The sequence below is a fragment of the Oncorhynchus mykiss genome, chromosome 17 (genome assembly GCF_057628025.1).
Source record: "Oncorhynchus mykiss isolate SJ-2025 chromosome 17, ASM5762802v1, whole genome shotgun sequence".
In the NCBI taxonomy this organism is placed as follows: Eukaryota; Metazoa; Chordata; class Actinopteri; order Salmoniformes; family Salmonidae; genus Oncorhynchus; species Oncorhynchus mykiss.
This window is the reverse complement of record NC_143038.1, coordinates 62,693,785-62,709,092: the sequence shown is the minus strand read 5'-3', so window position 1 is coordinate 62,709,092 and position 15,308 is coordinate 62,693,785. Positions and strand designations below refer to the sequence as shown.

The 15,308-nt window shown below is 41.1% G+C and overlaps 2 protein-coding genes across 3 annotated transcripts; one reads left to right on the top strand and one right to left on the bottom strand.

Annotated features, from left to right (window-relative positions):
- Positions 1–4,788: 4,788 nt before the first annotated feature.
- Positions 4,789–11,657, bottom strand: nprl2 (NPR2 like, GATOR1 complex subunit). Of its 2 annotated transcripts, XM_090206271.1 has the most exons (12): positions 11,076–11,649; positions 10,608–10,729; positions 8,087–8,178; positions 7,609–7,777; positions 7,392–7,500; positions 7,170–7,306; positions 6,591–6,688; positions 6,413–6,449; positions 6,222–6,315; positions 6,016–6,133; positions 5,678–5,820; positions 4,789–5,525 (listed from the first exon to the last, which is right to left on the bottom strand). In XM_090206271.1, the coding sequence occupies exons 4-12, from the start codon at positions 7,768–7,770 to the stop codon at positions 5,458–5,460; spliced, it is 966 nt and encodes a 321-aa protein (XP_090062397.1). In that variant the 5' UTR covers positions 7,771–7,777; positions 8,087–8,178; positions 10,608–10,729; positions 11,076–11,649; the 3' UTR covers positions 4,789–5,457. The 2 variants fall into 2 exon arrangements, with proteins under 2 accessions (XP_090062397.1, XP_021425580.1); XM_021569905.3 differs by lacking the exon at positions 10,608–10,729 and having other exon boundaries at positions 11,076–11,657.
- Positions 11,658–11,879: 222 nt separating this feature from the next.
- Positions 11,880–15,042, top strand: hemk1 (HemK methyltransferase 1, mitochondrial release factors N(5)-glutamine). Its single transcript, XM_021569906.3, has 12 exons — positions 11,880–11,949; positions 12,123–12,218; positions 12,367–12,540; positions 12,671–12,762; positions 12,899–12,992; positions 13,234–13,371; positions 13,479–13,543; positions 13,655–13,704; positions 13,825–13,930; positions 14,026–14,121; positions 14,524–14,634; positions 14,750–15,042. The coding sequence occupies exons 1-12, from the start codon at positions 11,938–11,940 to the stop codon at positions 14,811–14,813; spliced, it is 1,098 nt and encodes a 365-aa protein (XP_021425581.3). The 5' UTR covers positions 11,880–11,937; the 3' UTR covers positions 14,814–15,042.
- The last annotated feature ends 266 nt before the right edge of the window (positions 15,043–15,308 follow it).

The window sequence follows — 15,308 nt, the reverse complement described above, 5'->3', positions numbered from 1 at the left end:
CTAGGATCGACAAGTAAGAGTAAGATGTTTAATTGTAAGACAAATAAAGTAAAATCACATTTTATTGGTCACATACACATGGTTAGTAGATGTTATTGTGAGTGTAGCGAAATGCTTTTAGATCCGACGGTGCAGCAGTATCTAACAATTTCACAACAAACCTAATATCTAACAAATTCCACAACAAAACCTAATACACACAATCTAGTAAAGGAATGGGATGAGAATATAAAGTATACAATTTATGGATGAGCAGTGACAGAGCGGCTAAGATGCAATAGATAGTAAAGAATACAGTGAGGCAAAAAAGTATTTAGTCAGACACCAATTGTGCAAGTTCTCCTACTTAAAAAATGAGAGAGGCCTGTAATTTTCATCATAGGTACACTTCAACTATGACAGACAAAATGAGAAAAAAAATCCAGAAAATCACATTGTAGGATTTTTTATGAATTTATTTGCAAATTATGGTGGAAAATAAGTATTTGGTCAATAACAAAAGTTTATCTCAATACTTTGTTATATACCCTTTGTTGGCAATGACAGAGGTCAAACATTTCTGTAAGTCTTCACAAGGTTTTCACACACTGTTGCTGGTATTTTGGCCCATTCCTCCATGCAGATCTCCTCTAGAGCAGTGATGTTTTGGGGCTGTTGCTGGGCAACACGGACTTTCAACTCCCTCCAATGATTTTCTATGGGGTTGAGATCTGGAGGCTGGCTAGGCCACTCCAGGACCTTGAAATGCTTCTTACGAAGCCACTCCTTCGTTGACTGGGCGGTGTGTTTGGGATCATTGTCATGCTGAAAGACCCAGCCACGTTTCATCTTCAATGCCCTTGCTGATGGAAGGAGGTTTTCACTCAAAATCTCACGATACATGGCCCCATTCATTCTTTCCTTTACACGGATCAGTCGTCCTGGTCCCTTTGCAGAAAAACAGCCCCAAAGCATGATGTTTCCACCCCCATGCTTCACAGTAGGTATGGTGTTCTTTGGATGCAACTCAGCATTCTTTGTCCTCCAAACACGACGAGTTGAATGTGATGAAAGAAATAAAAGCTGAAATAAATCACTTTCTACTATTATTCTGACATTTCACATTCTTAAAATTAAAGTGGTGATCCTAACGTACCTAAGACAGGGGATTTTTACTTGAATTAAATGTTAGGAATTGTGAAAAACTGAGTTTAAATGTTTTTGGATAAGGTGTATGTAAACTTCCTAGAAGAAAAAGAAACGAACACCTATTTAGGCGAGGTGCTGGCTAGCGGAGTAGATAACTTGAAAATAAAAGAGAGCCGCACACTCTAGGAGCTCAGATGCAAAAATTGAATTACCAACGTTTCGACAGCCAAGCTGTCTTCATCAGGGTATAAACACAAACACTGCGGGATGACTCGTTTATATAGTGTCAAAAGACACAGGTGTCTGTAATCATGGCCAAAAGTGGCCTAATATCATTGGTTAATTATCAAATATTAAAATGTCATACAAAGAACAGTATACGAACAACAAACACGCCCAATTTTTCAGTTTGTGATTTGTTAAAAAAGTTTGAAATATCCAATAAATGTCGTTCCACTTCATGATTGTGTCCCACTTGTTGTTGATTCTTCACAAAAAAAATACAGTTTTATATCTTTATGTTTGAAGCCTGAAATGTGGCAAAAGGTCGCAAAGTTCAAGGGGGCCGAATACTTTCGCAAGGCACTGTATATGAATTTTTTTCAAAATTGCATCCTACCTGAATAGCGAGTTGCACAGTAGCCTGCATTTGGTCATACCTACTTTCTTCTCATCTTTGTCCACTACAATATTAAAAGTTCTCCATTCAAAGGACATTCCTCTGGTAGGCCTTTCACTGTAGGCATACTCTCTAACTTTCCTTTAACTTTCTCTCCTCTCTCTCTGCTCAGCAGCAGATGCATGCTGATACTAGATATTAGATACTACTGCACTGTTGGAGCTAGGAACAAGCATTTCGCAACATCCTCAATAACATCTGCTAAATATGTGTATGTGACCAATAAAATGTGATTTGATGCACATAAGGCAGCGTGCAAGGAGTGAGAGACTGGTGCTGAAGTGTGAAATCGGGATGTATAATATGCAGCCCCTCAGCTACAACTTCACTTAAACGGCTTTTAATTTATTTTATAGGCAAAAGGCGTCTAACGGAAACCCTGGCGTGTGTGTGTGTGTGTGTGTGTGTGAGTGTGTGTGTGTGTGTGTGTTCCAAGATTAGGTCTTTCTTTGGAGGGGCAGGGTCTGTGACAGTGAGGTGACTGAGGAAGCGCTGGAGCTCCACCAGGTTGGCCAGCTGGTCTCTTAACACCTCTGTCAGGAAACCACAGCTACACAGAAAATAATTTTCAGTTTGAGTTAGACTTTTATTGTCTGCATTGTGGTCTGTCTGATAGACCACCTATGCTATCCTGCACAGTTCTCAGAGCTCATAATTATATCCTCACGTATGTTCAGGAAGGAGACACAATCATGTAAATAATAGTAAGAGAAAACACCAGTCAAAACAAAGCCTGGATACCTCATCTGTCTTCTAATCGGAGGGGAGATAAGAAAAGATTTTGAAGGACAATGATCTGAACAGACATTCTTCCTGAGCTATAGTTTTGATAGTTAGGATTCAGAGGCCACTCTTGTCAGAAGCGCCAGTACTGGCTGAGACTACTGTACCTTTAAGCCCTGGTTCTTGTTAAAGTTGTTGAAGTCATATTTCCTTTGGCAGTCTTCCTTCAGCACCTGGCCGTCCAATTTAGTCACCTTCAGACAGAACCTTCTGCCATTTTCCATTAATGTACTTCTCTATCTCTCCTGTAGAAGGAGACAAAGGACATGTGGGTCTACTACACTGTAACAACTAGGCCAGGGTTCCCCAACTGGTGGCCCGCAGGCCAAATAGTTTTATACCCCCCCACACCCCACCCCACACCCCAAGTAAAAAAAACATATTTCTTTCGAATTTTCATTGTTGGACCTAAAAAACTGTAAAAACACCAGGAAATCAGCTACAAGTCATTTTCATTTAGGAAATCTGTTCCCAAGTCTTCCCATGCATGTTTTGTCAAATATTATATCTGTTTGGGCTTCTTGCGGTCAATTTGCAGTCTACAAGTTATTTGTAATCATGTTCTGGCCCCCCAACCATGCGCTAGTTGATGATCCCATTACAATATTCACACACCTCGACTTTTTTGCACATTTTGTTGTTTTACAGCCTGAATTTGAAATGGAATATATTGAGTTTTGTGTCACTGGCCTACACACAATGCCCCATTATGTCAACGTGGAAATATGTTTTTAAACATTTTTACAAATTAATACAAAATGAAAAGCTGAAATGTCTTGAGTCAACAACTATTCAAACCCTTTGTTATGGCTAGCCTAAATAAGTTCAGGACTAAACATTTGCTTAACAAGTCACATGGACTGATTAATAGTGTTCAACATGATTTTTGAATGACTACCTCATCTCTGTACCCCACATGTACAATTCTGTCGAGCAGTGAACAGATTCAACCACAAAGACCAGGGAGGTTTTCCAATGCCTCGCAAAAAAGGGCACCTATTGATAAATGGGTCATATGAAAAAAGCAGACATTGAATATTCCTTTGAGCATGATGAAGTTATTCATTACTCTTTGGATGGTGTATCAATGAACGCAGTCACTACAAAGATACAGGCGTCCTTCCTAACTCCGGAGAGGAGGGAAACCACTCAGGGATTTCACCATGAAGCCAATGGTGACTTTTAAACCGTTACAAAGTTTAATGGCTGTGATAGGAGAAAACTGAGGATGCATCAACGGCATTGTAGTTATTCAAAAATAGTAAACTAATTGACAGAGTAAAAAGGAAGCCTGTACAGAATAAACATATTCCAAAACATGCATCCTGTTTTCAACAAGGCACAAAAGTAGAACTGCAAAAAATGTGCCAAAGAAATTAACTTTGTCTTGAATACAAAGTGTTATGTTTGGGGCAAATCCATCACAACACATTACTGAGTATCCACTTCATATTTTCAAACATGGTGGTGGCTGCATCATGTTATGAGTATACTCTTTTTTAGGATAAAAAAAAAAAAAAAATCCTAGAGGAATACTTGGTTCAGTCTGCTTTCCAACAGACACTGGGAGACAAATTCACCTTTCCGCAGAAAAATAACACAAAACACAAGGCCAAATATACACTGGAGTTGCTTACCAAGACGACGTTGAATGTTCCTGAGTGGCCTAGTTACAGTTTTGACTTAAATTGGCTTGAAAACCTATGGCAATACTTGAAAATGGCTGTCTAGCAATGATCAACAACCAACTTGACAGAGCTTGAAGAATTATTTTAAGCATGTGCAAATATTCTACAATCCAGGTGTGCAAAGCTCATAGAGACTTAACCAGAAAGACACAGCTGTGATCACTGCCAAAGGTGATTCTAACATGTATTGAGATCAGGCGTGTGAATACTTCTGTAAATTAGAGACTGTATTTCTGCATTTAATTTTCAATAAGTTAGCTAACATTTCTAAAAACATGTTTTCACTCACATTATGGGGTTAAGAGTATCATAACGTGAGTGAAACATGCTTTTGGAAATGTTATCAAATTTATTGAAAAAACAGCATGTATATGGGTGAGAAACAAAACCAATTGAATCCATTTTGAATTCAGGCTGTAATACAATGTGGAATAAGTTGAGGGGTATAAATACTTTCTGAAGGCTCTGTAGGTGAAGTGAGCAAGATAAACACAGTCAGACAATGGGTCATTCAAATCAACAACGCATCTTTATTATTGCAAGGAGTTGGTATTATCATTTTTTGGTACATTAATAAGCACATTTTACATTTGAGTCATTTAGCTGATGTTCTTATTCAGAGCGACTTATAGGATCAATTAGGATTAAGTGCCTTGCTCAAGGGAACATCAACAGATTTTTAACCTAGTCGGCGCAAGAGTTTGAACTAGCGAATGTTCTCTGAACTGGCACAACGCTCTTAACCGCTAGGCTACCTGCCACATTCCTCATTTTTGTGGTCTTTTTAAATTATTCCATTCATTGTTCTGAATGAAACTATCCCACAATGATTGATTCAAAGTCTGGATGGAAAAACCTGAGGATGATAACAGGTGACATTGGTGACATACTAGTAGTATATAAATTCCTACATGTCTCAGCCTTTGAATGCACAGATAATTTCCAGAACATTTCGGATGAAGTCCACAGACAACAACAGTGAAACTGACTTTTCTAAGGCATCTTTGGCCGAGGTTGATCCACATTGTGTCTCCTGGACAGCAGGCAGTTGTGTGGGTCAGATGAGAGACGAGCAGGAGGCCTCTGTTTCAGTACAATCGGACCTCGTGTCTGTCTGTCTTTGTTAGAGAGATGGCTTTCTCTATCAAAGTGAGTGTGGTTGCTGATTAAGCCAGGGTATCACTTCCAGCACACAATTATGTTGGGGTCATTCTCCAAGCGCTCGTCCAGCTCTTTGTAGCTCATTCCTGCAAATACAGGGAAAGGCGCTGCCATGAGAGATTACAGAGTATAGAACGATTTCTCAAAATACTTATCCAGCCCTCTGTAATGATTAATCTTCCTAAACACGTCATCACTATAAAACCAGTAATGTGTCATCATAAATGCCTTAACCTACCCGTCTTGCAGCAGATTTCGTCGTAACTATGGCAACCAGTGTAAAGGCGTGGTGGGCGGCTCCTCTCGTCTCGTGTCACCTTAACAGGATACTTCTGCAGACGGCGAATGAGAGCCTTCATCAGTCCATACTGGATCAGCCTCCTGTTGAGCATCACATGATATCAACAACACTATTCTCTACACTTCTCCACGTAGATGAAGATTAGCTATCTAGCTAAATCTGGTGCAATGGCATGTTGTACATGGTCCCTGACAAATAAATAAATCAATATGGACATTGAGGTCCATGTCAACCACATAAACATCATGAGTCAACATGGATGCTTAATAACTCACCTCTCATCTACCCTCTGCAGCTGCTGTGAGTAGCGGGAGCAAAGATCACGAACTGTGGTGCCTGGAGTCAGACCACAGTACAGCTGGAACACATCCCTTAAACAGGCTCTCTTCTGTCCTGAAGCACACAGACAGCAGAACTTATCATACACTCACTGTAACAAATTCTAACTTGTTCTGACTACAACTTCCAAACTGGCTGTTACCTTTCTTGGTGACATAGTTGAGACACTCCTCCTGAATGGACCTGTCATCTATCAGGCTCTGGACTGTAGGGGTTGTGCAGTACACATTGGAGTACTGGAGAGACACAACATACAGTGTGTTAGCAGGACTGTACACACACACACACACACCACATTTCAGAAGAAGGTATTGTTACTGAGGGTTTCATTACCTGAAATATTGATACCAAGGTTACAACACCATAATACCTGTGAAAAAGAATGTTCTCTTAGAATCCATTCCATGGTTTCATAGGGAAATGTTGTTTCATCATAAAGAATGTTCTCTTAGAATCTATTCCAATGGGTTCATTATCTGTTGCATCATATTACCAGTTTTAAAGCACTCACAGTAAATTCTGTACGGCGATCCGGACTAGATTAAGTTCAACATCCGCTTCTGCAGATATCTTCTGGATATGCCTGAACCCATCAATGTAGGCCAGGATCTACAATAGAATTCAACACATTTCTAACATATTTTTCATCAGCGCTTTAATCTGAGACAGGTGCATGATGACATTGCACAGTACTGGTCCAAAATTTGGACACACCTACTAATTCAAGGGTTTTTCTTTATTTGTACTATTTTCTACATTGTAGAATAATAGGGAAGACATCAAAACTATGAAATAGCACATATGGAATCATGTAGTAACCAAAAAAAAAAGTGTTAAACAAATCTAAATCTATTTTCTATTTGAGATTCTTCAAAGTAGCCACCCTTTGCCTTGATGACAGCTTTAATAGTACAAAAGAAAAACCCTTGAATGAGTAGGTGTCCAAACTTTTGACTGGTACTGTATAGACAAATCATTGTTTCTCTGAAACCCTTGATGGGATGTCAGCCACACTGTATGTACGCTTCTGGTAAGGATGAGGTGTGGGTCTATCTGTGTGAGCCACTGTCGGTGTGGCAGAAAGACCTACCTGTTGAGTGGTGAGATCCCACTGGGATTTGATGAAGTGGTCTTTGCACTGAGTGAAGACAGGCACGTCGTACTCCTGCACGATCAGAGGGTCCCTGCGCTGCTCAATCAACTTCAGGTTGATTGTATTGGACTCATCTAAATAAGAGGGAGGAAACGAATGGTGTGTGAGAGAAAGAGAAAAGACTATCTGACACATTGCTGTGTACAAATGCACACATACCGATGGGTAAGGTACAGGCTCCGGTAGCATTTAGCTCCTCTAACAAGGTGGACATAATAGGTAGCAGTTTCTGTTTGCTCTCCTCGTTCGATATGAACCCACTCTCCAGCTGCAAAATAAAGAGAAATATTAACACTTTGACCTATATATCCCATAAGACATTCAGATCTTGTGATGTTTTGAAAAAGAGCACTAGCCTCCAGGGAGATCCTTTTACCTCCAGCGTTGTGAGGTACCCTGACAGCTTCTTGACAATTGGCTCAAGGGCACAGGTCTTGGTCCTTGCATCGCATACAAGGCCCAGGTTAAAGAGCAGAGCATTACGGCTGTACTTCTTGTGCTCGATGCACACCGGACAACCAATTAACTTCTTCCCCATGGCCGTTCTACATCAGTCAAAGACAAGTCCATATTATGGCAAGAACCGCTCAAATAAGCAAAGAGAAATGACAGTCCATCATTACTTTAAGACATGAAGGTCAGTCTATTCGGAAAATGTGCAGTTTCAAAAGCCATCAAGCGCTATGATGAAACTGGTTCTTGTGAGGACCGCCACAGGAAAGGAAAAAATTGCAGCCCAAATAAATTATTCACTTAGTTCAAGTAACAGACACAAGAGGAGAGAAAAATAAGACCTGTTGTTAAATTGGACCATGAATAAGAATATCCTAATGTAAATTCCCAAGTGTACGTACACAGTTATGAGTTTGTTCTGCAGTTCTGGTTTGGTAATGATGTACACCTGTACTGTGTCAAAGAGCTCCCGGGATATGTACTCCTCTGGAACCTGGAGAGGATAGAACACAATAGAAAGATGGGAAAAGATAGAACACAGCCCCAACAGATCCACAGATGACACAATCTTTATTGCCCTCTCCCACCTGGACAAAAGGAACACCTACAGTATGTGAGAATGCTGTTCATTGACTACAGCTCAGTGTTCAACACCATTGTGCCCTCAAAGCTCATCACGAAGCTAAGGACTCTGGGACTGAACACCTCCCTCTGAAACTGGATCCTGGACTTCCTGACAGCCCACCCCCAGGTGGTGAGGATAGGCAATAACACAGCCATGCTGACCCTCAACATAGGGGCCCCCTCAGAGGTGCATGCTTAGTCCCCTCCTGTACACCCACAACTCCAACATCATCACTAAGTTTGCCGACAACACGACGGTGGTAGTCCTGATTACCGACAACAATGAGACAGCTTATAGGGAGGAGGTCAGAGACCTGTCAGTGTGGTTCCAGGAGAACAACCTCTCTCTTAATGTCAGCAAGACAAAGGAGCTGATCATGGACTACAGGAAACGGACGAGCACGCTCCCATCCACATCGGCAGGGCTGTAGTGGAGCGGGTCGAGAGCTTCAAGTTCCTCGGTGTCCACATCACTAAGGATCTATCATGGTCCAGACACACCAACACAATTGTGAAGAGGGCACGACAACGCCACTTCCCCCTCAGGAGACTGAAATTACTTGGCATGGGCCCTCAAATCCTCAAAAAGTTCTACAGCTGCACCATCGAGAGCATCTTGACGAACTGCATCACCAGTATGGCAACTGTTTGGCATCCGACCGCAAGGCACTACAGAGTAGTGAGTACGGCCCAGTACATTACTGGGGCTGAGCTTCGTGCCATCCAGGACCTCTATACCAGGCGATGTCAGAGGAAGGCCCAAAAAAGTGTCAGACTCCAGCCTCCCAAGCCACAGACTGTTCTAGCTGCTACCGCACAGAAAGCGGTACCAATCCACCAAGTCTGGAACCAACTGGACCCTGAACAGCTTCTACCCCCAAGCCATAAGACTTCTGAACAGCTAATCAAAGGGCTACCCGGACTACTTGCATTTATTTACCTGACTATGCACACACTGGACTCTACCCACACACACTTACTGACACCCCCAACACACACACGCAAACTGATGAAACGCACACACTCACACTTACCACATAAGCTGCTGATAGTCACTTTACCCCTACCTATACAGTGCATTCGGAAAGTATTCAGACCCCTTGACTTTTTCCACATTTGTTACGTTAAAGCCTTATTCTAAAATGGATTCAATAAAAACAATTACTCATCCATCTACACACAATACCCCATAACGACAAAGCGAAAACAGGTTTTTCTAAACGTTTTCAAATGTATTAAAAATAAAAAACAGATACCTTATTTACATAAGTATTGAGACCCTTTGGTATGAGACTCGAAATTGAGCTCAAGTGCATCCTGTTTCCATTGATCATCCTTGAGACGATTATACAACATGATTGGAGTCCACCTGTGGTAAATATCGGAGTAAAATCCAAGCCATGAGGTCGAAGTAATTGTACATAGCGCTACGAGACAGGGTCATGTTGAGGTACAGATCTGGGGAAGGGTACCAAAACATTTCTGCAGCATTGAAGGTTCCCAAGAACACAGTGGCCTCCATCATTCTTAAATGGAAGAAGTTTGGAACCACCAAGACTCTCCCTAATGCTGGCCGCCCGGCCAAACTGAGAAATCGGGGGAGAATATATACATGTTTTAATCCCCGTCCCCGCAGGAGGCCTTTTGCTTTTGGTAGGCTGTCATTGTAAATAAGAATTTGTTCTTAACCGACTTGCCTACTTAGATTAGAGCAGTAAAAATAAATGTTGTGTCACACCCGTGGTATACGGTCTGATATACCACAGCTGTCAGCCAATCAGTATTCAGGGCTGGAACCACCCAGTTAATAATCCATTTTAGAATAAGGCTGTAACATAACAAAATGTGTTAAAAGTCAAGTGTTCTGAATACTTTCCGAATGCATTGTATGTACAGTACAGTACATAGGTACCTCAATTACTTTGTGCCTCTGCACATTGACTTAGTACTTGTACTCCCTGTATAGCCATGTTATTTTCTAAACCCTATTTATAGCCAGTTGTGGAAAAAATACCCAATTGTCATACTTGAGTAAAAGTAAAGATACCTTAATAGAAAATGACTCAAGTAAAAGTTTCCCGGTAAAATACTACTTGAGTAAAAGTCTAAAAGATTTTGGTTTTAAATATACTTAAGTATTAAAAGTACAAGCATAAATAATTACTAATTCCTTATATTAAGCAAACCAGAGGACCGTTTCACCGTTTTTATTTTTTAAACGTATTTATCGTTAGCCAGGGGACCCTCCAAGACTCAGACATAATTTACAAACCAAGCATTTGTGTTTAGTGAGTTTACCAGATCAGGGGCAGAAGGGATAACCAGGGTTGTTTTCTTGATACGTGTGTGAATTGGACCATTTTCCTGTCCTGCTAAGCATTCAAAATGTAGAGAGTACTTTTGGGTGTCCGGGAAAATGTCTGGAGTAAAAAGAACACTATTTTGTAGCAAAGTAAAAGTTGAAAAAGAAAATATAAATAGTAAAGTACAGATACCACAAAAAAACTACTTAGGTAGTACATTAAAGTATTTTTACACCACTGTATATAGCCATGTTATATTTACCCGTTATTCACTGCGTCACTATTTCTATTTTTGATCTTATCTTTAGCTCTGCATTGTTGGAAAAGGACCCGTAAGTAAGCAGTTCACTGTTAGTCTACCCGCCAGGTTGTATACGAAGCATGTGACAAATAAAATGCGATTTGATTAGAAAGTTAGCTTGACACTCGTTGCAAAAACTGTCGAAACATATTGTACACCTACCTGGTAAGTAATCTTTGGTCCCAGTGTGGGGTGAAACTCACTAAAAAATATACACTCTATTCGACTCATCCCCATGAAGACGTTGTAAAAAGGACTTTAAACTTCAGGTAGTATAATAAAGAAAGAAAGCAACTCCAACTGCGTCAATCTCTTACTCCGTTCTCAGACAATGTGAATGCTCAATTGAAGATACGTATTTTTTGAAGACCTACAGTAGCTGTGTATCTATCTAGTGGTTGTAAATCACTCTCTTGTTACTGTAGCTAGCTAGTAGCTATGATGACTCCTAATTCCTGACAGAGCAGGGAAGGGTTGTTGTTGACAGTCTACCCTAGCTAGCTAGTCCAGCTATCTCTAGTTAACTTAACTCTCTGGCTAATGTGTAAACATACAACTGGATCCTCTTGTATTTCCTTACAATTGACGACCGATCTGTTTAAATGTCATGCAAAAAATATACCACAGCGTAAATACAATCGAACAAGTGGTATGCTAGCTAGCTATATGGCTAACAACAACCTTGCGCTATCGATGAAACATGGTGGAGTTCCCGAACATAATTTACCCGTACTGCGCATTACTGATGGGTACGTTCCAGGACACGCCAAACAAGTCGATCGATGTCAGATTTGGGAAATTAAATCTTTATAGTACATGTTAAATAAATGTAGATCAGGTATGAATTAATTTGATGCATGTACTGCAATTTTCTTCTTAAAAATATAATTTAATTTAACTTCATCCTAATTGTATGGATCGACATAATACAGTTCACTTTTATTTTGGAAGGATTTATGAATTAATCCAATGCACTATTATTCTGAAAAAAGGAAGGATGCCCGGAAGTGAATACCTCTAATGAATGATTGAAATGGTTGGTTATTTTGTATTTAATAGTTAGTACAGTCAACTTACTTAGACCACATTCAGCTGGTTTTACACAATATTCATTAATATAGTCAAACGATTATTTCTGAGTTTCATATTAGCTACATTTTTTTTTACCTTCTTTATGTCAACTGCTTCACGTGTTGGTCTTCTGTCAAGAGAAAGTGGAATACCATGTGGATACGATTACGAAGACCATTGAAGGAGGTTTATAACTGCTTTAAACCACTTAAATACGGATTTATTGGACACAAGGTAAATTAAGATGCTTTTCCTGTAAAGTGTTTCACGTGGATTGCAAGGAAAGTGCGTTGTTTACAGTATAAACATAACTGGAATTCATTATTGAATGAAGCCTCGTAATATTCTCTCTATCGCTGTCTCGCTCCCTCCCTTCCTCCAGTGGCTGTGCACGTCTCCGTGTGTGGCTGAATGCGTCCCAGCCTTACCTACAGCTAGCAGGCTCACGGTGGAGCAAGCTGTCAAGTTATGGACAGACCATTTCCAGCAAAGAGGTGTCTCAGAGCCACATCTCTCCAGCCAGTACATCATTGCACATTTGCTTGGTGCTAAAACAGTGAGTTTCTGAACCCAAAATATGATCCTTGCAAATAATTTCCATGTTCACCTTTCCACCTTTTATCCTTCTCGGTCTATCAGTCTCTCACTGAAGGTATCATCTAACCCTCAACCTCTTCCCCTCACAGTTAGAGGGCATTGGACAGGACAGGCTGGCTGAATTCCTGACACAAGAACAGACAGAGCAGACATGGGAGCTCTGTTCCAGACGTCTCACCAGGTACATACAAGCTTAGTCTTAACGTGCTAGTCAGTGACGGTGCACTTGACCTATTCTTCTGTCTCTGAAAGCTAAGAATTTAATTGGAAAGTGTAGCCTACAGTGCGTGAACATGTGAAATGTGCTGTGTGTTCAGAATGCCAGTGCAGTATGTGATTGAAGAGTGGGACTTCAGAGATCTGACACTGAAGATGAGACCTCCCGTGTTTATCCCCCGGCCTGAAACAGAGGTGCGGGAGAGTACACACACACACACACACACACGTACGTACACTTTTTTATTTAACCTTTATTTAACTAGGTAAGTCACTTACACATACTATAAAACAAGTTGTTTGAAACACAAGGGACCATAATCTCTTGTGATAAGAGCGCATTTCAATATTTCATTCTGTGACTGTCGCCAGAATTTCCATTGCAGAGACATGATCTTCTGTCAAGCTATGGTTGCACGTCTGTCTGTCTGTGCAGGAGCTGGTTGGCCTAGTGCTTACAGATCTCCAGATGAAGCAGGGGATTGGATTAAGTGAGGAGACCAGCTTCAGGTGCCTGGAAGTGGGTTGTGGCTCTGGTGCTATCTCCCTCAGTTTACTTAAGAGCCTCCCACAGGTGTGCTCTCCCCCTCTTTTACTTTCTCCCTTTCTTTCATATCATGTTCCTTGATCTCTGAGCCCCTTCACTCAAACAACACTGATATTTGAGTTTCTCTCTCTCAGCTCAGAGCGATTGCTTTTGATAAAAACAAGGATGCTGTGGATCTGACAAGAGAGAACTCACACAGGTAATCATGAAAACACAGGATACCAATTTTACTTTGATTAGCTGATTTTGATTAGCGACATTAATTCATGTTTTGTGAATATGTGCCAACCTGATTGGCTGTATGTTACAGTTTGGGGTTCCAGGACCGACTTGAGGTTCACCATATGGATGTGATGAGAGGTAAGGTCAATAGGAATGCTGGGGGAGGGATATTATAACATCGGTAAAGGAAGATAAGCCATACAGATGTTACATTCATATTGACCAATTTCAAGTGTGTGATTTTATGTTATGTTCTAGATGCAGACATAATTGTGAGCATGTGCAGTCCAGTCTCCGTTTTGGTCAGCAACCCTCCGTACCTGTTCTCAGAGGATATGATATCACTTGAACCTGAAATCCTCAGGTGAGACGAGCAGTCGCACGCACACACAAACGCACGCACACTTCGAGTTCAAATGGAGGTATATGAACTACAGTGTTCTGTGCTGACATCCTCAGGTTTGAGGACCATGCTGCTCTGGATGGGGGGAAAGATGGCATGCAGGTGATGAGACACATTCTGACTCTGGCTCCAAAGCTCTTATCCAACCATGGGTAAGGCACTGGGTGGATTTTCTGCATCTAGAACATAACATATAATCACACGCTTGAAATTGGTCAATATGAATGTATCATTGCTATCTATAACTTCCCTCCCCCCGTTGTTCCTAGTGACCTTACGGCTCATCATATCCATATGGTGAAACTCAAGTCAGTTCTGGAGCTCCAAACTGTATTGGAAGTGTTTATGCAGGCCACAGTGTTTGTTTTTAAGGGAATATCCACAGTAGGCCAATATTATTTTAGATGTACCGTTTGGTGGCACACACTAAGAAGCTTTCTGTCTAGTCACTCTGTTGTATCTATTGTAAAGCAGGTCTCACTACTTCATTCTCTGTTTTTCAATGGTTTGAGAAGTTTCACTTCACTGTGTTTTCATTTCTTCCTGTCTTGCAGTCGTGTATACTTGGAAGTGGACCCACGTCATCCACAGCTCATCCAGCAGTGGGTAGAGGAAAGTGTTGAAGAGTTACACTACTTGCACACGCATCGTGACATTACTGACAGGTCAGGAGTAAATCAGACTGCTATATCTTTGTTAAATAACTACATTTTCAAAACCTTCGATCAAGAAATGTATTCATATTGAACGCCTGATTCATATTCTCTCTGTCGCTTATAGGCCTCGTTTCTGCATCCTTCAAAAAAAGGAGTGCAACACAGATCAGGACCAGGACCAGGACTGAGAGACTGTGTGAGATATGGATCCTGTTTCACTGGCTTCAGACCAGCCTGCTACAGCCTCAACACCCACCATCCATCTGCCACGTACTGTACACACTACTGAGCTCAAATAATGTAGAAATTCACAAACACGCACGTATACATATCGTAGATGGGCTTCATTTATACCTGAGGACGTTGTAGGTGCTAATGTGTGTTTGTGTGGCAATAAAGGAGGGTGATAGTGACCGAGCGAGTAGTAGGCTGAAGGTAATTACTGAGAGGCTTTTCTTAGAACCCTCCCTCTCAGAATTTCACCCTCACAGAAGGCATTCAGTAGTTCTACGAATCAAGGGATTCTCCCTCCCTGCTGACTAGGCTGCTGACTCAGATTCACTCTTACACAAAGGCACATTGAATCCAGCCTATATTGCCTAGTCGATTCTGCTGTGTACACACTTATACCCGAGGGGGTTTAATCTCTTTATGTTATAAAGACCGCTTCAGATAACAACTGA

Bases quoted from the DNA above. Each gene is read 5' to 3' on its own strand.
- hemk1 (XM_021569906.3), top strand. The intron at 12,993-13,233 runs GTGCGGGAGAGT...CTGTCTGTGCAG, and splicing joins TCCCCCGGCCTGAAACAGAG to GAGCTGGTTGGCCTAGTGCT. The intron at 13,372-13,478 runs GTGTGCTCTCCC...TCTCTCTCTCAG, and splicing joins TACTTAAGAGCCTCCCACAG to CTCAGAGCGATTGCTTTTGA.
- nprl2 (XM_021569905.3), bottom strand. From the start codon at position 11,150: ATGGGGATGAGTCGAATAGAGTGTATATTTTTTAGTGAGTTTCACCCC. The intron at 8,179-11,075 runs GTAGGTGTACAA...TATCCTCTCCAG, and splicing joins GACCAAAGATTACTTACCAG to GTTCCAGAGGAGTACATATC. The intron at 6,134-6,221 runs GTAACAGCCAGT...TGTGTGCTTCAG, and splicing joins CAACTATGTCACCAAGAAAG to GACAGAAGAGAGCCTGTTTA.